The 22,289-nt window shown below is 45.6% G+C and overlaps 1 protein-coding gene and 1 long non-coding RNA gene across 15 annotated transcripts; one reads left to right on the forward strand and one right to left on the reverse strand.

Annotated features, from left to right (window-relative positions):
- Positions 1-45: 45 nt before the first annotated feature.
- Positions 46-21,801, reverse strand: CIZ1 (CDKN1A interacting zinc finger protein 1). Of its 14 annotated transcripts, none has more exons than XM_056812482.1 (16): positions 21,717-21,801; positions 20,157-20,262; positions 19,377-19,489; positions 11,873-12,033; positions 10,726-10,858; positions 9,919-9,985; positions 9,132-9,190; positions 8,215-8,288; positions 6,375-6,557; positions 5,065-5,195; positions 4,347-4,434; positions 3,490-3,603; positions 2,661-2,828; positions 1,974-2,043; positions 1,366-1,487; positions 46-506 (listed from the first exon to the last, which is right to left on the reverse strand). In XM_056812482.1, exons 2-16 carry the CDS (start codon positions 20,258-20,260, stop codon positions 171-173), a joined length of 1,923 nt encoding a protein of 640 aa, XP_056668460.1. In that variant the 5' UTR covers positions 20,261-20,262; positions 21,717-21,801; the 3' UTR covers positions 46-170. The 14 variants fall into 14 exon arrangements, with proteins under 14 accessions (XP_056668460.1, XP_056668461.1, XP_056668459.1 ...); XM_056812483.1 differs by having other exon boundaries at positions 8,215-8,285; positions 21,717-21,793; XM_056812481.1 differs by having other exon boundaries at positions 21,647-21,787.
- LOC130456459 (uncharacterized) lies at positions 13,226-18,968 on the forward strand. The gene is made up of 2 exons (XR_008915333.1): positions 13,226-17,975; positions 18,770-18,968. It is a non-coding gene; the product is annotated as an uncharacterized LOC130456459 (long non-coding RNA).
- Positions 21,802-22,289: the final 488 nt, after the last annotated feature.

Consider the following 22,289-nt stretch of genomic DNA (forward strand, 5'->3'; position numbering starts at 1 on the left):
TCCTAAAAAACAGTTCACAACACATTAGAACAGTTCACAACACAGTGAAACACTAAACCACAATTCTTTATTGGTCTCTGAGTAAAAACAGCAGCTTCTCTTCCCAACGATCTAGTAAAAGGCTCTGAAAATTTACTGTCTGCTGCCCAGCTGGCTACCCTGGAGCCCCCCTATCTTGGCTTATGACGAGCAGATCGGCGGCAGGGCTCTGGGGCAGGCACTCTACCTTTGGCTGGAGTGATCTCATCCTCTAGCTCCTTCTGCCTCCCAGGACCAGCTTTCTCGTCATCCCTTGCTTCCATGGGGGTCTGGGCTCCCCCTGTGTTGTCAGCATCTCTGTGGGCATCTGTGCCCCATGACTTACACTCAGCTCCTAGGGGCTGAGCTGTGCCTTCCTGTTGTTCTGAACCCCGGGCTCCTATCCCTTCCCCTGTCAGGATGTCAAAGAGCTCAGGCTTTGACTCGAATTCTGGGACTGGTCCAGGGTTCCTGGTTGCTCTGTATCTCTAGGAAGAAAGAAACAGACATTATGGCCAGCAGACACATTTTTTCCTTATGTGTGACATCTAGAAGCTTTGAGTTTCTACCTTTGGACCTCAGGGGCAGAAAGAAGGTAAAGACAGCTGTGGAGGGAGCTGGAAACCTGTCTTCTGGGCCTGACTCAACCTGGGATGTGGCATGTGAACTTCACTTACTCATTTAATTTCAGGGAGTCTCAGGTGTCCCATTCCTACCTCCTAGACATCCATAGGCTAAGTTCTTGGGGGTACAGTAGGCATTTCTAGGGAATGAAAGGATCATGGGATCATACATCTAGAGCTGATAATGGGGAGCTATGACTGATTAGACTTAAAGTCAGAAAGATCTGCATTTGAATCCTGCCCCCAGCATTTAGCCAGCTGGGTCACCCTAGGCAAGGCAGTTAACCTCTAAGCCTCAGTTTCCTCATCTGTAAAATAGCAATAACACCTACGTCAAAGAGTTGTGAAGATCAAATGAGGCACCACAAGCACTTTGCAAACCTCCCAGCACCATAGAAATACTAGCATCATAGGGTAGTTCTAGTCCCTCAAGTTTCTTGTCCCACTGCTTAGAGCTAAGGGCCTAGGCTTAGTCCCTGTCACAACCTCCCTCATTTACTGCACTGAGGGTGCAAGGGGGCCCAGGGGTTATAGAAAGCTGCTGGCCTTAGAATAAGATCCTCCTATCGGATCACATGAGCCCTCCCAAATCACTAGCCCCAGTAAATGGGGGTGGAAGGAGAAAAGAAAAGATTCAAACCCAGAGGCAGACACTGGATGATGGGGGGAGGGAGTAGGCAGGAGAGGGATGGGGATAGGCTGGGAAGCCAGTAGAGGGTCTAACCTGAACATTCTCAAAATGCATGAAAGACTTGCAGTGGGCAAGGCGAGCTCCTGAGCTACTATGATAGAATTTGTGGCATAGCCGGCAAAGATACCCTACCACAGGTACCAGAAAATCCAGGCCTGCAAAAGAGGGAGAATGGGAAGCATTATTGACTACTCCTTGAGATTAATGTCTGCCCCCCCCCCCAAGGTCAAAGGGTGTGCCTGAGAGTCCCACATGGGGTTAGGGGGGTGGCATAGGGTGGTCTCCCCATGTGCTTCAAACATCCTGGGACACAGGATAGGAGGAGGCAGTGAGATGACACTATATAGGGAAAGGATCAAAAAAGGTGAGGCATCTTCCTTTCCCAGGGCAGAGGAAATTTAGAGGGTTTAGGGTTTAAGGCAGGTATGGGGAACCTGAAAAATCCTTGAATCTGAATGAGGACAGGCATATTGTTTGAAGTCCTTTCCCCCAGACTAGTACTGATCCACTCAGCTCCCAGAATTATTTTACTCAAAATGATGCTACATTTCTCAGAACAAAACCCAGAAGGCATGGCTTCCTGACAAGGGAAACTCGCAAGCAATTGTTCTTTCTAACCAAAGCTGGGAAGCATGACTTACCATACGTCTTGTCAGGAGAGTATTCCTCTAGGCCTTTCCAGGCATCTACAGCCACTTCTTTTGGCCCCACCTGGCAAGAACACTTGGGTTGGAAGTGGAACAGACCCTGCCCTGGTTGGATCCCATTCATCAGTGCTCAAACCAGACCTTGTTAGTCTCTAGGTCTTAATCAGTTCCCCTGGGCCTAGAATGGAATCTGAGCTCAGGAGCCCTTCCATCATTCTTGGTGTTTTGGGGAGGGGGGAGAGCTAGAGGAAGAGTCAGTCTGGGTGATTGGCTGTGCATGTGTTCCTCTGGTCTGTCTGTGAACAGCAGAGGTTATAATCTCAATGATGCAGGCCTTTGAGTATGAGGGTAAGAGAAATTCAGAGGGCTGCCCAGAGAAGAAAAGCCAACACTCTTCTCTATTCCCTGTAGCTACCCAGCAGCAGCCTCCCTAGGGGGCTTCTATCTAGCGGCATCTCTTTTGTTTCCTACAGGCACTCATCTCCCTACCTTCAGTGCCTAAGGGTCCTAGACCTAGAGTTAAAAAAAGGCTTAGAGACCATCTAGCCAGCCGCTCCTTTCTCATCCCCAGCCCTGTTTAACAGAGGGAGGGAAGACCAGGGCTCCAAAAATCATGTAAGCAGCAAACAGCAGAGATGCAGGTCCTACCTGCCCGCCCTTTGGGCATGCCTTCCCGGGTACCTGCTTGGCCTCCTCGACCTCTCCCACTGCCTCGCTGCCCTCATCCTCTTCTGCATCTTCCTCCTCATCCTCTTCTTCCTCATCCTCCTCAAAACAACCCACTGCATCCACCGTGATGAGTTCCTCTGCCTCTTCTGGGCTGCCCGGCTCCTTCTCCCCAAGTTGTGCCTGTCAGAAAGGATTGGGACCCTTTAGCTCCAAGGGCCCAGTGCAGCAGCTTCTAGTCCAGCAAAAGGATACCAGTCGGGGGAAGCTGGGTGGCTCAGTAGATAGAGAGCCAGGCCTGGAGATGGGAGGTCCTGGGTTCAAATGTGACCTTGGCTACTTCCTAGCTGTGTGACCCCCATTGCCTAGCCCAATGATGGCAAACCTATGGCACAGACCAAAGATGGCACATGGAGTGCTATCTGTGGGAATATGGTTGCCTTCCACCCACCCCTTCCCACAGTTCCTTACTAGAAAGGCAGAGGGACTCAGGTGGAGCTGGCCCCCCCATCCCATGTACCTGATATTTTTTCACATCACCTGTCCCTCTGCCCAGCAGCCAATGGGAGCATTCCTCCCTTCCTTGTGTGGGGCAAGGGGTGGGGTGGGGCACACCCAGGACTGGGGGGGGGGCGTGGGGGGGGGAGAGAAGCATGGCACTAGGTCTCTAAAAGGTTCACCATCACTGGCTTAGCCCTTAGCATTCTTCTACCTTGGAACTAATACACAGTATTGATTTTAAGACAGAAGGTAAGGGTTGTAAAGAAAAGAAAAATCAGTAGTGGCCCCTTTCCAGAAAAGGGCCTAAATTAACTTCTCCGGCCCCAGCACCTCTCTCTCTTACCTCCTTAGCTTTCTGTTTGTGTTCAGGGGATTTCATATGCTCCACAAACTTTCTGGGGGTCTTAAAGTGTCGGCTGCAGGCAGTACAAAAAGGACGAAGGGAGTGTTTGGCTAGCTGGAAGGAGAAAAGAGAGGTCTTTAACATTTCAGGTTGTGCGAGGAATGATCCCCTCTTTGAGCTTGGTCCCTCAAATTCTACCAACACCAGTGCCCACAAATCCTCTCACCTGTTTCTTCTTTTCCTCCTTCTAAAAAATGTGGTAGACCACCCAAGATATACTTGCTGTGCCTCAAAGTAAATGCTTTTCTTGCATTTAGACACTATAAAAACTGTGTTTTCCATAGTAGACACAGTCAATAAACACTGCTCCAATATAGGATTGGATTTGGTCAGAAGGAAAAAGCCAGACAAGGCAAGAGGCCAAAGATTGGGGGGAAGGGGGAATCACGAAGTAAAGTTGAGAGTGACAGAGAATAAAAGATACTGAGGGCAAAGGAAGAAAGCAACTTCATGACTATAAGGCAAAACTAAAAATAACAGCAGTGGCCCAGATCACAGTCAAAACATCATTTAATTTTAGATGTTAGAGCAAGCAAGCTAGAAAAGAATCGATCATCTCCACTAGCCCATCTTTTTCTTTTTAAATGAAGAAGGCACCCTATGAACAGCCTCCCCCCCCCCCCCCCCCCGCCCCAGCAGGCTGAGAGCTGCTGCCACCTCCTCAATACCCAGCCACCCTTTATGCCAAGGAAATTAAGGTTTAGTTCAATGATGCCAGTCTCCTTGAGCTAGGCCTATGTCCTCTTGGCAGCAACCCCTTGAAGCCTTCTAATACACTGTGGTTCTGATCCCTGTACCTTGTGCTCCTGAGTCCTTCGATGCTTGATAAGATCTCCCAGGAAATGGGTCTGACAGGTATTGCACCACCTCTGGGACTGGGGTTCCCTGAAGAGGCAAACGCAAGCTCAGGCCTGAGAGGGGGCAAGCCAGTGCACTGCCCTCTTCTCAGACTCCCCTGGCTACCTTAGACCCATACCAGCTCTTCTCTCTCTCCCCTAGAAAGCAGCTTAACACTGCCTGCTCCATTTGGAAATAGAAAGGCTAAGAAGGGGTCACCATTGAGGTCTAAGAAGTCAAGAGTGGCACCAGCAGGGGAGTGGTCAACATGTCCCCAAATGTTAAGGAGAATATTTATTTGAAATTAAAGTAAGGGAGTTTCAGTTTCCTCATCTATGAAATAAAGGGATTAGACCCAATGATCTCTCTAAGGATCCTTCCAACACTAACCCAGGATTCTAACCCAAAGGAAAGCTCTGGATCTAGGATGGGGAGACACCTCAGAGATTATCTTGTCCAACCTCCTCAGTTTACAGATGAGGAATCTGAGACCTCCAGAGGTGAAATGACTTGCCCAAGGTCAGACAGACTTGCTAATGATGGGATTCCACCCTGATGGGATGATCCTGGAGGGACTGGCCCTACCTTTCTGCCTCACCTCTGATGCTTGGCTTCTGGCTGCCCGAGACCAATACCCCTCTCTCTCTCAGGAGCCTACCAAAGCTGCCCTGCTCTTACCCATCTCTTTCCGCAAGGGCACCCTGTTCCCGATTCGTGGGCAGCAAAGACAGGAGGCAGGCGTTACTCATGTGCTGAATCTCCCCAAGCCGCTGCTGATGCTGGAGCCCGGCCATATGGGCCTGGAAGTTCTGCCATGGGAGGGAAGGCCAGCTGTGGAGTTAGGACCTGATTCTGGGCCTGAAGGGAAAGGGCAACTGGGAGAGGAATGGGGCCTCTGGGAAACCGGGGTCTTGGCTTGGGATATATAGCTGTCTACCTGGGTTAGAACCAAATAGGGGTCTCCTAGAAAGCATTAGGATGATTTACCTTAGAAGACCTAATGAACATGGCATGGTAGCTGGGACTTTTCTATCCTCTTCTAGGGGTTAGGGAATAAGCCACATTTTCCAAGTACTTTAAGATTTTTAAATCACTTTCCTGAACACTCATGTGCACAATTATCTCCAATTTACAGATGAGGAAACTGAGGCTCAAAAATTCAATGACTTGCTCCAGGTCATGCTACTAGTAGTAAATAACACCATTTAATTCAAAGCTGGAAAGGATGGGCCTCTTAAAGGTTCTCTAGTCCAATCTTATAATTTTACAGATGAGTAAACAAACTCAGGGAAATGAGATGACTTGCCCACAGTCACATAAGCAGTAAGCTTTGACTCCAAATCCACCCTTCTTTCCATATCTTCTAACTCTGAAATTGGGTCCTCTTTCTCCTACACACAAAAAATCTGGACTTCTAAAACCATCTAGGAGGAGCCTAGCATTCTGGGTCTCTTGTTTGGCCTATTCTGAGGGAACCCTGGCCCAGAGAAACTTGATGGAGAGACTGCAGGGCTTGGATAGGGGTGGGTACATGTGGTGACAAGAGGAGGCAGACTCAGAGGACCTGGGCTCCAATCTGGCCTCAGACGCTTCCTAGCCGTGTGACCCAGGGCAAGTCACATAACCTCCATTGCCTAGCCCTTGCCCTCACCCTCCTGTCTTACAGTTATTACTAAGACAGAAAGAAAGGGTTGGTTTAGAAGGGGAAAAAAGACTCAATAGTAACTAGTCTCATGACCTTGGGCAAGTCATTTGGCTTCTGAACCTCAGTTTCTTCTTCTGTAAAGTTGGAATAATATCATCTACCTCCGAGGACATATAAGTGTGAAATTCCTGCTAACTAAACCTAAAACTTTGCTGCCCCTGTGTAAGGAGCTATGGTTATCATCCTACCAGGCAGAGGCAGACCCCATCAGCCAATTCTGGGATGGCCCCCTGGGCACCCCCATGCCCATTTCTCTGGGTACTTCCTGCCAGGTAGCTCTCACCTGCTGGTTGAAGCAGTTGATCTTGCAGATATAACAGAAGAACTTCAGGCCAGGCTCTAGGCTGGAGGCAGGGGCATTGCTCTCACTCAGTCGGGAGCCAGGCTTTGGTGCAGTTGTGCTGATGGCTCGGCTCTCACTGCTCTGCTGGATTGTCACCTTCAGGGAGCTTCCTGAGCTCACCATCTGGAGGGGAGAATTACCAAATGCAAGAACACAAGGGAAGAACTGAATCCCAGAGAAGGCAGCTTGCCTAAGGCCATCTATAGACAATGGGAAAACGGTCCTTGAAACCCAGTTGGGGGAGACCAAGAAAACAGAAAGGCAAGGGTAGCTTAGCTGAAAGACAAAATAAAGGCCAAGTCAGGTCTCCTGTACTTGGCAATTGTGGTCCCCCAAATCTCACGGTCTTTGGTTTCCCTGATCCCACCTTGAGTAGGCACCTTCCTTTCCTATTCTCTTTCCCACTTAGCCACTTCTCTGTATTATCCCCTGCCACTATTCTCATTTGAATCGTAGTGGTCTAGGGAGAGCACTACATTGGGAGCCAGGAAAGAGGCAGACTAGTCCTGGGTTTACTAGGACCTCTGAGGGACCTATTTTTTTAAACTTTTACTGATGTTCTAAAAAAAATATCAGTCACTTCCCACGGACTCCTCCACCCAAAATAAAGTCATCTTCCCCCCACCCCCCAACCTCTGCAACACCTAATTATTGCCAAGCAGGAGCCTGGCAGGTAGTAGACACTTAAGAAATGCTTATTTCTTTCCTTCCATGTCTGAAATGTACTCCTCCTCACCTCTATCAGTTAAAATTCTCTAGCTACCTTCACAGTATACCTATCTTCCTCCCTTCTCAGTTGTTAGTGCCCTCCACCTTTCATTTTGTGTTTACTTCTCTATGTCCATGTTGTTTCTCACCAATAAAATGTAAATTTCCTGAGGACTGGGACAGTTTACTTTTATTTTTTTATCTACCCCAAGCACATAGCACACTACATGGCACATAGTAAGCTCCTATGATTTACTGAATCTTCTTTGAAAGACCCTTATCTAGAGCAGTGAGGACTAGGCAATTAGGGTTAAGTGACTTGCCAGTGTCACACAGCTAGGAAGTGTCTTGAGGCCAGATTTGAATCCAAGACCTCCTGTCTCTGGGCCTGGCTCTCCATCCACACAGCCACATAACTGCCCTACACCCCTTTCTTTTGACAGTTTCATCTTTATTTCTGTACCTACCCTCCAGCACATAGCATAATGCATGGCACATAATAGGCTCCTAAAATAAACTTGAATAAATCTTGAATAAGCTTAGACAAGTCATGTCCCCATCTTCAAAAAGGAGCGTATAACCTGCCCTGCTGCCCGCCACCTCCCCTAATGTAAGAATCCAATAAGAAAAAGAATTTGAAAAGACTTTAAATGGTTAAAAGCCCAGCAGGGATGCTCGAGACTATTTTTAGACAGGAGAACAGTTGCAAGGGATTATCATCATAAAAGCATTTTCAGCTCTTCGGGGGGAAAGGTATGGTAAAAATACCTACCTCCTCAGGCCCTCCAGTCTGCACAGCAATACTTCCATATGTATGATCTTATTTGAATTTCACTATCCCCTCACAAGAGAAGGAGGTCAAGTTCCCATTTTATAGGAGGGGAAACTAAGGCTGAGTGTTAGCATGAGTGAAGACTAAGGCAGAGACCTGGCTCAGTCTGCACTCTCCCCCTGGTAATAACATTCCCCCCTCCCCCCAACAGGGCCCCAGAGATACATCAGCTTGGAAAGCAACAGCTTGGCACCCACCCACCCACCTTCACTTCTCCTCAGCCTAGTTCTGCCTACTCACCACTTCCAGGCTTTTGGGCTCCTCAGGGACTTTCCAATCCTTGCTAGTATCTGGGGGATCAGCTTCTGCTGCTTCTGAGGAGTAGAACAGGAGACTGTCCCTTGCACGTGACCAGCATTCCCCTGGGCACATCCAGGACCATGATCCTACGCTCTGTTTCCCATCTCTACCCATCTCACACCCCAAGCAAGGTCTCCTGAGGTTCAGAATATGCAGAGAAAGGCAAAGTAGCCCCCAGAGACTGAAGCAGGAAGGGAAGGGTATCCTTTCTGGAAGCTAATAGCCTAGCTGTAGGTAGAGCCTGCCACCCTTCTTCAGCAACAAGACTAACTGGATGTCATCTGTTAGTGTTAATGGAATGGAGCTCAGCAGGAAGCATACAAGAAATGTGGCAAGGGAAAAAGTTATCTTGATTTAAGAAAGGAATCCACAGCTGAAGCCTAGAGGTGTCCATCCTACTCGGACTGCCTCTAGCGACCTGTGTTCAGTATAGGGCACCAAATTTTAGAAAAAATAAGGCAGAGCATCCAAAGAATGGAGACAGGCCTCAAGAATGTAGCTTATTTATAAAGGGCCTGAAAAAACTGGGCAAGGGGAAAATGGGACTCAGGGAGGGCACAGATGGCTATGAAAAGAGCTGGCCTGACTGGAGCCATTTAGCTCCTGAAGGCAGAACAAGAGCAAGGTAGGGGAGTTGCAATAAGGCAAATTTAAGCTTAAAAGTTAGGAAAAATTTCCTAACAATTCATGGTTCAAAATGGAATAGACAGCCTTAAGAGGGCATGCTGGAGGCTGGTTCTTCAGAACAACATAGAGTGACTTCTAGTCAGTATTCTTGTGCAGGTCAGAATTAAGACTAGATGGCCTCTGAGGACATTTCCAACTCTGAGATTCTGGCACCCAACACCAATACTCACGTTCTGCTTTTTCTATAGTCAGATCAGTCTCCTCCTTAGAGTCTGTGTTATCTTCCACACTGGGAAGAAAGGGAAGACATTGTTAGGCCCACTAGAACAGAGCTATTCAGAACCTTGATGGAGAGGACAGGACACTAGAGACCATGTCTGAGTCTTCTTGGGGCCCTGAGACATTACCCATTCACTTCTCTATCCCTGGTAGATGACCAAACCTAACCTATACAGTAAGTATTCCAGGAGAAAAGTTTACACCTTCCCATGGCCACCCATCTAGGAATTTAAACAACCTTGTCAAAAAGTTTTTCCTCATAGCCAATCTAAATCCTTCTGTTACTATTTAAAAACTGATTGTTTCAAAAATTCATTTTATTCCTATCTTAAGTCCATCACCAAATCCTAACTTATGCTATCCTTGAACTCAACCTCTTTTAGGTTTCCAAAGTCAAAGGATTGAGAATTAAAGGATCAGCCCAGTCCAGGGATGAAGGGTTCCTTCTCCTATAAACCTTAACTTCTTTCTATCTCACCTAAAATTCTGAAGTCAGAACCTTTCTTGCCCCAATATTAGAGCCAAAGGGAGGCTGCACTGCTCCTCTTGGCCACTAGGTGGGTGTCAGACACCAGTTCAAGTGTGCCAAGGCCAAAGAAGGACTGAAAGCGGGTTCCCAGCTCCCTTGTTCTAGTTGGAAGGGATGAGACTAGGCCTAATACCCATCACTGACTCTTCCAATCTCATCTGCCTTCAGGAGAAGAAAGAAGTCAATCTAATGATTTCAGCATACATTACCTCTTGAGTCTCTTGGCCAGAGGCTCTGAGCTGCCATCATCACTGGGTTCGGGGGAAGTCTGTGGATCTGTGGGAAAAAGGGCCAGAGAAATAGAGTGGGCTGGGAAAGCAAAGTTCAATAAGACAGGCAATTCACTTAGTCTACAAATACTTTCTGATCAAGCCATTAATGGACACGAGCAATCCTCTAGACTTGTGAAGAATACAGATAGGCATAATAGCATTCTTTGCTTAAAAGAAAGTATCAATGAAATATTTTCTAAAATCCACAGAAGCACATCAGGACACAAAGACAAGTGAGGCACGGGTGACATTCCCATTATAAACTCAATATATACATTTTAAAACTTCCTTTTTTTCTAAACCTAAAGAAACAATCTCTGTACTTTGTATATGGAAATGTTTTTGTTTATTGACATTTATCAAGTTGGTCAGTGGAAGACTGATCTGGCAGCTGTTACTACTCCAGGATTCCAAATCACGGGATCACAGATTTAAAGCTGACAGGGACATTTGTCTAAATCTTTTATTTGGGGGCAAAGAAATAGAGGTCCAGATACATGAAATAATTGGTCTGGAGTCACGAGGGGAGATAGTAGCAAAGCTAGTATTCTCCACTTCCAAATCTATTATGTAGAGGCCCCTCTCAAGCTCAGAGGTAGGTAGTGGCCTCAACAACACAGGTGGTTACCATCATGTGTCTTATCACAGTGCATCAAACATAGCAGGCACTAAAAAATGTCTGGAATCTACTTGTGTACTATGCTTCTCCTGTTAGGAAAGGTGCCACCTTCCTTCCCCCTTTACCTTCTGGCAAGGTAGTCTGGGAGTCAGCCTCCTCCTGGGAGGCCTCTGGAACATCTATCTTCTCATCTTCACAGGGTATCTGTGAAGGGCCCAGCTCCACATCTTTCTTTGGTTCAGGTCCCTTCGGGGATTCCTAGAAGCAATTACTCAGCCTTAAAATCAGCTGCTTGCCCAGGGCCAATAATATGGCCTGGGCAAGTATAAAAAGCCTTGAGCACCTAATCCTTGGCAATTAGGAAACAAAGTGGATAAATGACTAGACTTAGAGTTGTGAAAACCTAAGTTCAAATTGAGCCTCAGCCACTAACTAGCTGTGTGATCCTGGGCAAGTCATTTAATTTCTTGGCTTCAGTTTCTGCATCTATAAAATGGGGATAATAATAGTACTTAACCTATAGGGTTAAGATCAAATGAGAGAACATATACAAAGTGCTTGGCAATCCTTAAAATGCTATATAAATGCTAGCTATTATGATATATTTCATGTTACAAATTATATACAAACATGTATATTTATTATTATTATCAATCTTGTAGGACCCTGGCATACTTCATCCTCAAAAGGTCTCAGGAAAGACTGATTCTTACATCTCTAAAACCTTGGCTGCTCAAGATCCAGGCTGAGTAGAAAAGGCTTATACTCTATCCCACATGAGAGGCAAAGACTAGACTTACTTCACAGAAGCTTCCTCCTCCCTCTTCACTATCTAGCCTTCCTGTTTCCTAAGCACTCTCCCTGCCATAGCTTCTTTCTAATATGGCAGAAACTGAAGTCCGTGGCCTTTCTCTGGCATTAAGGACTTCTCTTTTAAGATCCCCGATGTGCAAGAGAATACTGTGCCCCTCCAGACTTGGTTCACGGGTCCATCTCCAGGAGGAATCTATTATAACTGTCCTCCATCACACATCTCTGGGCCCTAGGAGTCAGGGCTAGAAAGAGACCTCTAGGGCAGCCTAGTCTAACTTTCTCATCTTATAGAGGTGAAAAGCAAGGTCTAGAGAAGTGATTTAGTTGACTTAGTTACTGGCAGATCCTGGATAAGAACCCAAGTGGCCCACTGTTCTCTTGCACTAGTAGGGGTATACACTTGTGCCCCCACATTCCAAGGAAGAGCTGCCCATCACCACACCCCAGGCCTCTACTTACCTTTCGATAGCCCCGGTTCTGCCTCTGGAAAGAGAGCCCTGGGAAGCCTATGCGGGCAGGTTTGAGTGAGACACTGACGGGTGGAGGGCCTAGGAGGGAGTGTCGAGTAGCTTGGGGGAAGAAATGCTGAAGGCCAGGAGCAGTCATGTTGAATCTGCCTGCTGAAAGAAAGGAATCACAATCACAGTTTAGGAGGACTAGGATCTGAGGGCCAGGCTCTCCCTAAAGAAACAGGACCAAGGCAGACTTTTACTGGAGGCCAAGAATAAATCACTTCAGATTCAGTTCCTGTCCCTAGCCTGTGTGGCCCTTTTGTGATCAGGGCAAAAAATGGGACACTAGACGATACTTGAAAGGAGGCAGCTGTGATTCAGGGATTAAGAGCATGGGGTCTAGACTCAGAAAGACCCAAGTTCAAATCTAGCCTCAGACTTGTCCTAGTTGTATGACCTTGGCAAGTCACTTAATCTCCATATGCCTAGGAGGCAGCCAGGTAGCTCAGTGGATAATGTTAGGCCTAGTATTAGGAAGACATGAATTAAAATCCTGTCTCAGATACTTCCTAGCTTTATAATCTTGGGAAAGTTACTTAACCTCTGATTGCCTAAAAAAAGGATCCACTGGATCTGCCAGAGAAGGACATGGCAAATCACTCCTGTAACCTTGCCAAGAAAACCCTATGGATAGTTCTGGTCCATGGGGCCATACAGAGCCAGACATGACTAAACAACAACAGAGGCCACTTGAAAGGAGAAAAATGATGAAAAATGATGAAAAGAAAACCAAGGCAGCATATTAAGGGATGAAGGTAAAGCCTCCTTCTGCCTCGGTGGTGGTGAGAAATTTGTGGACTGTCTCTACAGGGCCTTTGCTCAGAGAGGAGGCCACCTCTTTCTCTTCCATTTGTCATGCTTTCCCCTAGCTACCCTGGAAGAAACATCTCCCAAAAGGGATTACTGACTCATTCACTGTCTCTTGCACAAAGAAAATAAAAAATCAGTCTTGCCCACCAGGAGCTTCTCATTGTAAGTGACCCTAAGAGGGAGTTAGGAAACCCAACCCACCTGCTCCAGGGCCACGGGAGTCTCCTAATAGCTATTTGTGGAGTGAATAAGATGTTCTTGTTATTATCATTACTCTGTGACCTTGAGGAAGTAACTCTCCATCTTAGAGTCCCTGTGACCACCTCTGTAATATAAGGACATTGAGATAGAGGATGCCTTTCAGCTCTGACATTCTATGGCTCTGATTTCCATAAGGTAGTTAGAAATTCCAGCTGGTCAGGCATGGTGTTTACCCCACCTCCCTTTTGTCACAGGTCATGGGCTATGGCACCCTGAATTTTTCATGCAGGTGTTGAAGTACATCAAGAACAGGTCGTATGGAGATCAGCTTCTCAGATGGCAACCTTCTTGCTCTACCCCCCTCTCTGAGGCTGGAGCAGATGGATATTGAAAAGGGCCCAAGCACAAGGTATGGACCCAGCTAAGTTCCCTCCTGAGCAGCTAGGTAAAGCAGTGGATAGAGTGCTGGGTGTAGAGTCAGGACAAGTGGAGTTTAAATCCAGCCTCAGGCATGCTTAACTAGTCACTTAACTTCTGCCTCAGTTTCCTCAACTGTAAAATGAGGATAAATAGCACTCCCCCCTCCCCCCCAGCTGTTGTGAGGATCAAATAAGATATTTGTAAAAGCACCTAGCAAAGTGCCTGACATGTGGTAGGCACTCAATAAATGTTTATTCTCTTTCTGAGTGTTAGGAGCTATCCTATCTCCTGGCATCAGTAGAATGAAAAGGACAGGGGAAGGTGCCATCAATTCTTAAGGAAAACCAAGGCAACAAGACAAGGCAAAAGGAAAAACAACTAACCCAAAGTCTCAGTCGAGTCGGGGCCAAAGAAACATTCAGGATCTCTAATAGGGTATTAGTGTCTCATGTACATAAAGTGTTTTGCAAACTTTAAAGCACTATGGAATTGTTAGTCACTATTATTATTGTTAATTCACTCAGGCCCCATACTTCTTAAAAAAAAAAAGACAAGAAAAAGAAAGTCTTACTTTCTCTTTTAGAATTAATACCATTAGTGATAAGGGCTAGGCAATTGAAGTTAAATGACTTGCCCAAGGGTCACACACCTAGGCTGTGTCTATGGACACATTTGAACCCAGATCCTCCTGATTCCAGGGCTGGTGCTCTATCCACTGTGCTACTTAGCTGCTCCTCATCTCCCTATCTCTTCCAAGAATCCTTTCATGATTGGCCTAGTTTTCTCTTCCCCTTGAAATCCATTTTTATCAGTTTGGAATTTACTTTTCAATAGCAACAGTTTCTTTTTGTTTTTGTATCCCTGGTGCTTAACAAAATGGCTGGCACACAGTAGGCTCTCAATAAAAGCTAGCTGGCAGCAAGATTTAATGGGTGCTCCAGGCCCTGTAGTAAGAACTAGGGATACAAATGCAAGTTAAAAAAAAAAACAGGTTCTGCCTTCAAGGAACTTGCAATCTAATGAGGAAGCCCTTAGAAACCTAGGGGACATAAAGGGACACCTTATCTATAGAGGTGGGGTGGCAATGCCTAGAAGCACAGCTAGGAGGGCAAAAGTTAAGCATGGCTAGCTCCCCAAAGGCAACAGAGTAGAGAAGTTTTTGGATTAGAAATCCTTTGGAGGCAAGGCTTGTATCTCATTGAACAAATTCAATTCATTACTAATTTTGGAGGTGGGGAGAGAAATGCAGGGGAGGGTTCAAAGAGAAGGTAGCAAATGAGTTGGATTTTAAAGGACAGCTAGGAATTCAAGAGGCATAATCCCAAAACAACACAGCAAGGGACAACAGATTTTTCACTAAGAGTTGTCAAACCTATAGGTTTTGCCAACTTAATAATAAAAGCATTAGGCAACAACTCTAAGAGTACTGTCTGGGCTTTTGTTGTTGTCGTTGTTCAATTATTTCAGTTGTGACCGACTCTTCATGACCCCACTTGGGATTTTCTTAGCAAAGATACTGGTTTGCCATTCCTTCTCTGCCTCATTTGAAGATGAGGAAACTGAGGTAAAAGTGGTTTTGATCTATTTTTTGCTAGTCATCAAATCCCTGCACTTGTACCTATTCAAGACAGCTGGAAACATGATATGTGAACTTGTCATAGTATTAGGCAGCAACCACCAAGGTTAAGGTCCCACATTTCATGCTCACAAAACAAAAGCAGGTACCTTAAAAGCCTGTCAGAAAATAACAGTGCTAAGCAAACTGTGCCATATGAACAAAGGTAATATTTCTGTACCTTAAGAAACAATGAATATGAAGAAAGTGGAAATACCCATATGAACTCATACAAAAAGTAAACCAAAGTTGGAAAACAAAATGCATAGTGATTACAACAATGTAAATAGGAAGAACACAAAAAGAAACCATGTAATTATAGTGGTCAAGCTTGGCCCCAAACAGATGAAAACATGCACCTCCCTCCTGTCATTAGAGAAGTGAGGAACTATGGGTTCCTAGTGCACATCCTATCAGCTTCAGCTGATGACTTTCCTGCAACTGCTTTGTTTTCTTTTATCAGCTTCTTTTTTAATTCTTTGTTGCCAGAGATGGCTCTTGACATATTTGTAAATGAAGGTCATATAAAAACAAAAGATAGCAATAAGAAAAAATTTAAGGATAAAAGATACTCACAGTTATATGGTACTTTAAGGTTTGCAAAGAACTTTCCTTACAATTACTCTTTGAAGAAAGTATATTTTCATTTTACAAATGAAGAAAACCAAATACATGAATGGATTTTTCTTTCAGTCCAAAAGTAAACATTATATGAAATGGATAAAAGTTAGAGGCCTTTCCAGTAAAATCAGTAGTAAAGGAAGGATGCCCATCATTGCCACTACTATTTAACATAGTGCTAGAAATGCTGACAACAGCAATAAGTTAAGTAAAGGAAACTGAGGGAATAAGAAAGGCCAAGAAAAAAAATCACTTTTGCAAATGATTTACTTAAGGGAATCTTTAAGAAATAACTTCAACAAATTTGAATAATATGAGATAAATCCACATAAATCATAAGCATAACTAACAAAACCCAATAGAAAGGGAAATTACATTCAAAATAAGCATTGGTATATATAACTAACAAAACCCAAAAGGAAGGGAAATTACATTCAAAATAACTGCAGAAGCTATAAAATATTTGGAAGTATATATAGTAAGATTCATCCAAAGTTTAAATTAATTTAATTATAACACAACCTTTGCAGAAATATAAACACATAAAAAAACTAACTGAGCATGGTGAGTTTACACCAATATAATAAAAATACTACACAAATTAATAATTTATTTAGTCCTGTACTGTAGTCCCAAAAGAATATTTTATAGAGCTAGAAAAAATAATAATGAATTCATTGGAGAAACAAAAGGTTAAGAATCTCAAGGGTAATAAAAAGTGAGAAAAAAGGGAATCTGTCATATCAGATTTTAAATTACAAAGAAGTAATCATTTAAATGGTTTGATATTGGTTAAAAAAAAAAAGATGTTGATCATTGGAACAAATTAGGTACACAACATACAGACACAAAGGAACCTGATAGCCTAATGTTTAATAAACTCAAAGATCCCAGCCAATAGTAGATGGACTCACTATTTGTTAAAAACTATTGGGAAATCTGGACAGTATTCAAGCAGAAATTAAGTTTAGGCCAGCACCTCAAACCATATACCCAGTTAAGCTCCACATAGGTACATAACTTAAATATAACCTTTTAGGTTAGAGGAGCAAAGAAGAAACTACTTTTTAGATTTATGGATAGGGGAAGAGTATGACCAAACAAGGATGGAGAGGATTACAGAAGATGAAACTGAACAATTTTAATTACATTAAATTTAAAGACTTTTGCACAAATTCAGTACAGCCAAGATTGGAAGGGAAATCTTTATAAGCTTCACTCATTCCCAAGCCACAGAAGGAATTGATTCAAATGTATAAGACTAAGAGCCATTTTCCAGTTGATAAATGGTCAAAGGATATGAACAGACAGTTTCTCAAAGAAAGAAATTCAAACTATCTATAATTATATTTAAAAAGAAATGCTTCAAATCACTAATAATAATATTAAAGGAGCTTTTGAGGTTCTATACTACACCCACCAGACTGGCAAAGTCTAAAAGGAAAATGACAAATGTTGGAGGGAAAATAGGTACATTTATGTACTGTTTGGGAACTGTAAACTAACTGGTCCAGCCATTCTGGAAAGCAATTTGGAACTATTTCCCCCAAATTACTAAACTTTGATCCAGCAATGCTACTACTATGCTCATACCACCAAAAAAAAAAAAGATAAAAAGGGAAGAATTCTGTATGTACAAAAATATTTTTGCTCCTTTTGTAATAAACAAACATTAGAAACTAAGGTGATTTTCTCCATTTGGGAAATTGCTAAACAAGTTATGGTACAGGGATATTAATAGAATATTATTGTGATATAAGAAATGATGAATTAGACAACTTCAGAGGAAACTAGGAAGACTTCCATGAACTGACAGAACGAAATTAGAATAGGAAAACAATTTATACAATGATAACTGTATTCTAAAGAAAAACAACTCTGAAAGACTTTTAGACCTCTGAACAACACTACAATAAACCACAAGTCCAAAAGAATGAAGATAAAACACAACACTGACCTAACAAAGGTGAGGAGGGAACTTTTATTAAACATCTACTATGTGTTAGGCACTTTACGAGTATTATCTCATTGATCACTTCAACAACTCTGGGACATAAGCACTGCTATAATTTGCATTTTACAGTTGAGGAAATTGACACAGACAGAGGTTAAGTGACTTGTACAAATAAGCATCTGAGGCCAGATTTAGACTCAGATCTTCTGGACTCCACATCCAGAGTTTATCTCCTCACCACCTAGGTGCCTCTAATCATACACATGGATGATAACCCCTCTGCCTAGAATGCTCTCCTCTTCTCTCCTAATCTTTGTCCTTCAAGGCCAAGTTCAAGTCCCACCCCTTCTCTAAAGACTTTCCAGACAGACCCTTACCAACCCATCCTGCCTTCTACCAGTGTTCAAGAATTTCTCCATCTCTTGAATGGTAAGGATTAAAACAACTAAGCTATCTGTAGCACTCTAAGGTTCAAGAAATGCTTTTACATACATCATTTCATTTAATCCTAAACAGCCTGGTGAAGGGAGCCCTACAGGTATTACTGACTCCATTTGGCTCAGAGAGATTCAAGTGACTTGCTCTTGGTAAAATGGCAAGTGTCAGAGACAGTCTTGGATCTCAAACCAGGCTAAATCATAGCATTTATAGTCAGTACCACTCCAATGGATGCCTAAACCCCAAAATATGTATACCTTTCTTCTTCCAAGCTCATCTTTCCCATGACCACTCCTACTGGTGGTAGCTTCATTTAACCACTATCTCTAGACTTGGATCCAGCCAAGCCACACTCACCCTCCAGCCAACTCCTCTCTTTTAGAGTTCCCCCTTTTCCCTTTTGCCAGTTCAGGAGCCATAATCAAATCAACTATCATCATTCCTGGAAAGGGTGTGTCAATCTACTCCCTTATGGCTCCACTCCCCTTCTCAGTAACTTTCCAAACCAAAATGCCCTTCCCTTGCAAAGTGTTGCCTCCTCCTATTAGAATTTAGCTCAGAGAGGGTAGGAATGGCCTTCCTTTCAGAATTATTTGTATACCCAATGCTTGGCACATATTAAGTGCTTAATAGATGCTTTTTGTTCATTTGTGCCAAGGGCACTCATTTTATGTTTAATAATACAAGGCAGGATGTATCTTTTTGCATAATCAGGGTGTCACTTCAACAAAATTTTTTGTTCCTCAAGGGCAGGAATTATTTCCTATCCTTCTTTGTCCTTCCAGAGAAAAAGAAACAATCTTCCCACAAGGCCTGAGACCTCCAACTGGAAGCTTTGACAATAATTCACAGGAAATGATTTTCAGTCCCACCAATCAATCCACTAAATCAAACTACATCAACGAAGAAATTGCCCACAGAACTAATGCTTTGTGAAACTGGTAGAAAAAAATTCAGTTCAACAATGACTCTGTAAAACAAAAATGCTCTCTGCAAGTCATTTTGTTTAAAATAGCAATTAACCAAAGAAGTCGAACTTTCTATATAGTTCTTTTAACCTATCAAGCAGCAACAACTTTTCTCCTTCCCTCTACTTCCTACTCTACAAAAGATACAAGAGGTAGGGGAAAAGGGTCAGATAGCTCTCTCCTGAGTTTCTGAGAATTAATTTAGCATGGAGAGAGTGGGCAAGAAGCCAAATGGTTCCTCTTTAGCTCCTTAGCAGCTTGAAAATGTCATTTCTAGCCATATTTTAAGAAAATTCCATGATAGTCATATAATGTGGAGGTCCTGAATTTTGTGTGGAATGAAGGCTCTATTGAGAACAGCTAGAGCCACAAACATTCATATCAGCCTAGAAGAAGGGCTGGAATTGGGTGGTAGGGTATGTACCTTGCATGTGCTGCATCAGCAGGACTCTCTGCAGCATGGGGTTCGAGCTGAGCAGGGAGGCCTGACCTGTGGCTCGGAGGTTCAAGATCTGCTGCTGCTGTGAAGGCAGCCCCCTGTGTACAAGGAGGGGAAGGAAGGGAAAGAAGATTTCTGCAGTGATCTTCAACAGACTATCCCTTCCCTTCCCTGGGGCTCCTAAGTCTCCCCCTTCAGCAGGGCAGAGATAAGCAAGGAAAAGAGGACCAATAGGAATAGAAGGGTTAGGTTAGGAGCCCAAGGCCTCAAAGAAGCAACTTGAGGCTAGGTAGGAAAAGTGGAATTTGATCTTCCCATTCTCCAGCAGAACAGGGCTCATTCAAGGCCACTCCCAAACACCAAAGTCTGACCAGCAAAAGGCATTTTGGCTCAGAGCAGTCCAATGAAATCTCTGGGGTGGGCTGAATGGTGAGATGAGATACAGAGCTAAAACTCTGGCCCAGGAAGGCATGGCTCAGAAACTTAGGTTGCTGGACCAGGGAGGGGTGTGTAAGGCACAAGTAACTGGGCCCAAGTTCCTAACTCAAGAAGGAAAATGAACCTGGGGCTTCCAGGAGGTGGCTAAGTACCTTGGGCCAACAAGACTAACAACAGACCAGGGCCCAAGCACAGATACCCATTATAGCCCTCAGCCCCTAGAAAGTGAGAGCTCAGAACCCAACCCAGCCTGGGGTTTTCGGGCTAGCCCCGCCCCCTCAGGCCCGGGTGAGCCGGCCATCCCCAGCCTCAAGTGGTGGCGCTCACCGGCCTGCGGAGGGCGGCGGAGGATGCTGCTGCTGCTGCTGCTGCTGGATGAGCTGCTGGATCTGCAGCAACTGCTGCTGGAACTGGTGCTGCTGGCTGAACATCGCTGTGGGCCGCAGGGGAAGGGGGCAAATTAGAACCGGGGGCCCACACGGTCTCACCTAACGCTCCCCCCCTCGCTTCTGCTTCCTGTAAAAGCACACCCATATTCTCTAATCTCTACATTTCTATCCCCTCAGCCACTGAGTCCCTCCCACAAATCCTACCAGGCCTCTCCCCATGTTCCTCAACCCTATTCCGCCAAACTCCCTCAACTCTAGAGCCCACAAATACCTCCAGCACCCCAGCCTCAAATTAGCTTCCCCAATCCCAACTCCATCTTCTCTACTCCACGCCCCACCCCCCCGTCCCGCCAAATTCATCCTCACCCTCCCATCCGCACCCCTCTTTAAGACTCCTTGCCCCATTCTGGTCCCTCTCTCCCCCCACCCCCGCCCCGTCCGGTCTGCATCCCGCAGCATCCTCCCTTCCCCCAAAGAAAGAAAAGTGAAAAGGGTAGGCCCCAAGGGGCGAGCAGCCCCGAAACCCAGGGCTCCAGCTGAACCCCTCCTTTCCCTCCATCCCCCCCGAGTCCACCCCATGGGACACACCGGCCGGGGCAACTCTCCCACTCCGGGCCGGGCTGCTGGGTCTCTCCGACTAGACCGGCCCCGGTCCTTCTCGGTCTCCTAGTTACCCTCTCCCCCTTCCTTTCTCTCCCCCTCCCCGAGGTACTATCGGCGGCAAGGGGAGAGGGGCGGGGTCGCCGGAGATGGGGTGGGAGAAGCGCTTTCTAGAGTCCCAGAGATCCTATGGCGGCCGCGGACCCTCCCCTTCTCCTCCTCCTTCCCCTCCCCCTCCCAGGAGCTCCCAGGGAGAGCGTGTGTTGGGAGGCGGCCCCTGCCTCACCTACCTCCCCGGCTCCAAGAGGCTTTTCCTGCATGCTCCGGGGAGCAAGGGAAGGGGGCAAAGTTAAGTTAATCAGGACCCTCAAGTCTCGGATCCTGATCCACTGGCTCTCCAGATCTCTTCGGAAGCCCGCCTCCCCCCATCCCTCCACCCCACCTCCTTAATTTGCCTTAGGGAACTGGGAGGTGGGAGCCATCTGCTCTCGGGAGTGGGGAGAGAAGGGGGAGGCAGAGTAAATGGCGGAGGGGGAGCAGCAGATGGCCACAGGCGGCTCACTCCGCTTTTCCAGAGAGTTCTCGGTACCTGGGGCAGATGGCCACGGTCTGGCTGGGGAGGAGGCAGGGCCCCAGTCTCGGGCTGTGCTAGGCCCCGCCCTGCCCCGCCCGGTGACCTGCCGCGGTCAGGTGGCGGAGGGAGAAACGCATACAATCCGACTTCTCTACCTCTCCCCTCCCCCCACCGCTTACTGTGCGCACGCGCACACACAGTCCGTGTCTCGTTCTGTGTCTGTCTGTCTCTCGCTGTCTTACGCACACACGTACAGTATGTCTTCATTTCTGTTTCTGCCGTTTTGCCTGTGTTTGTGTCTCAGTCTCTTTCACACATACATACGGTGTGTCTCTCTGCTTCTGCCTCTGTCTCTCTCTGGCTGCGACACTCGCAGAGTCTCTGTTGCTGCCTCTCTGTCACACGCACGCGCACAGTTTCTCTCTGCCTCGGTCACTGGCTGTGACACTCACGCGCAGTCTGTGTCTCTTTTTGTCTGTGTGCCACACGAACTCACATACATAGAGTGTAGATGTCTGTCACCGTGTCTCTGTTTCTCCCTCTGTCTCTCCCTTGGTGCATCTGCCTCTGCCTATTTTTGATTCTGTCATGGGCAGGGCCCGAAGACAGACACACATACACATCTTTCTGACTTCTGTTTCTCTCACAGTCTCTGGCTTTCTTTGGTGGGATCCAGAAATAAAGAGAGGGGGAAATTGGAGCGGGACGCAAAAACTAGAAGTTTCCGGGGACAAATGAAGGATTCCCCAAAACCGGTCCAGCCAGAGAAGACCATCCCTGATGACCGATGATAGACCGATAAAGATGTCATTCGTATTCCAGGGTCGGAGATCTACTTATCTCCTGATAAACAACTTCTTCAACCTCCAGCTCCCACCCCCAAGTCACTTGCTTTTA

This window comes from Monodelphis domestica, chromosome 1, assembly GCF_027887165.1.
Source record: "Monodelphis domestica isolate mMonDom1 chromosome 1, mMonDom1.pri, whole genome shotgun sequence".
Classification (NCBI taxonomy): Eukaryota; Metazoa; Chordata; class Mammalia; order Didelphimorphia; family Didelphidae; genus Monodelphis; species Monodelphis domestica.

What these genes read in the sequence shown, in the direction of transcription:
- CIZ1 (XM_056812471.1), bottom strand. Translation starts at nt 21,659, where the DNA reads ATGAAGACATACTGTACGTGTGTGCGTAAGACAGCGAGAGACAGACAG. An exon ending in CCGCCGCCCTCCGCAGGCCG is followed by an intron (nt 19,490 to 20,156) that starts GTGAGCGCCACC and finishes CCTTGTACACAG; the next exon opens with GGGGCTGCCTTCACAGCAGC. An exon ending in CTCTCCTGACAAGACGTATG is followed by an intron (nt 1,488 to 1,973) that starts GTAAGTCATGCT and finishes CCTCTTTTGCAG; the next exon opens with GCCTGGATTTTCTGGTACCT.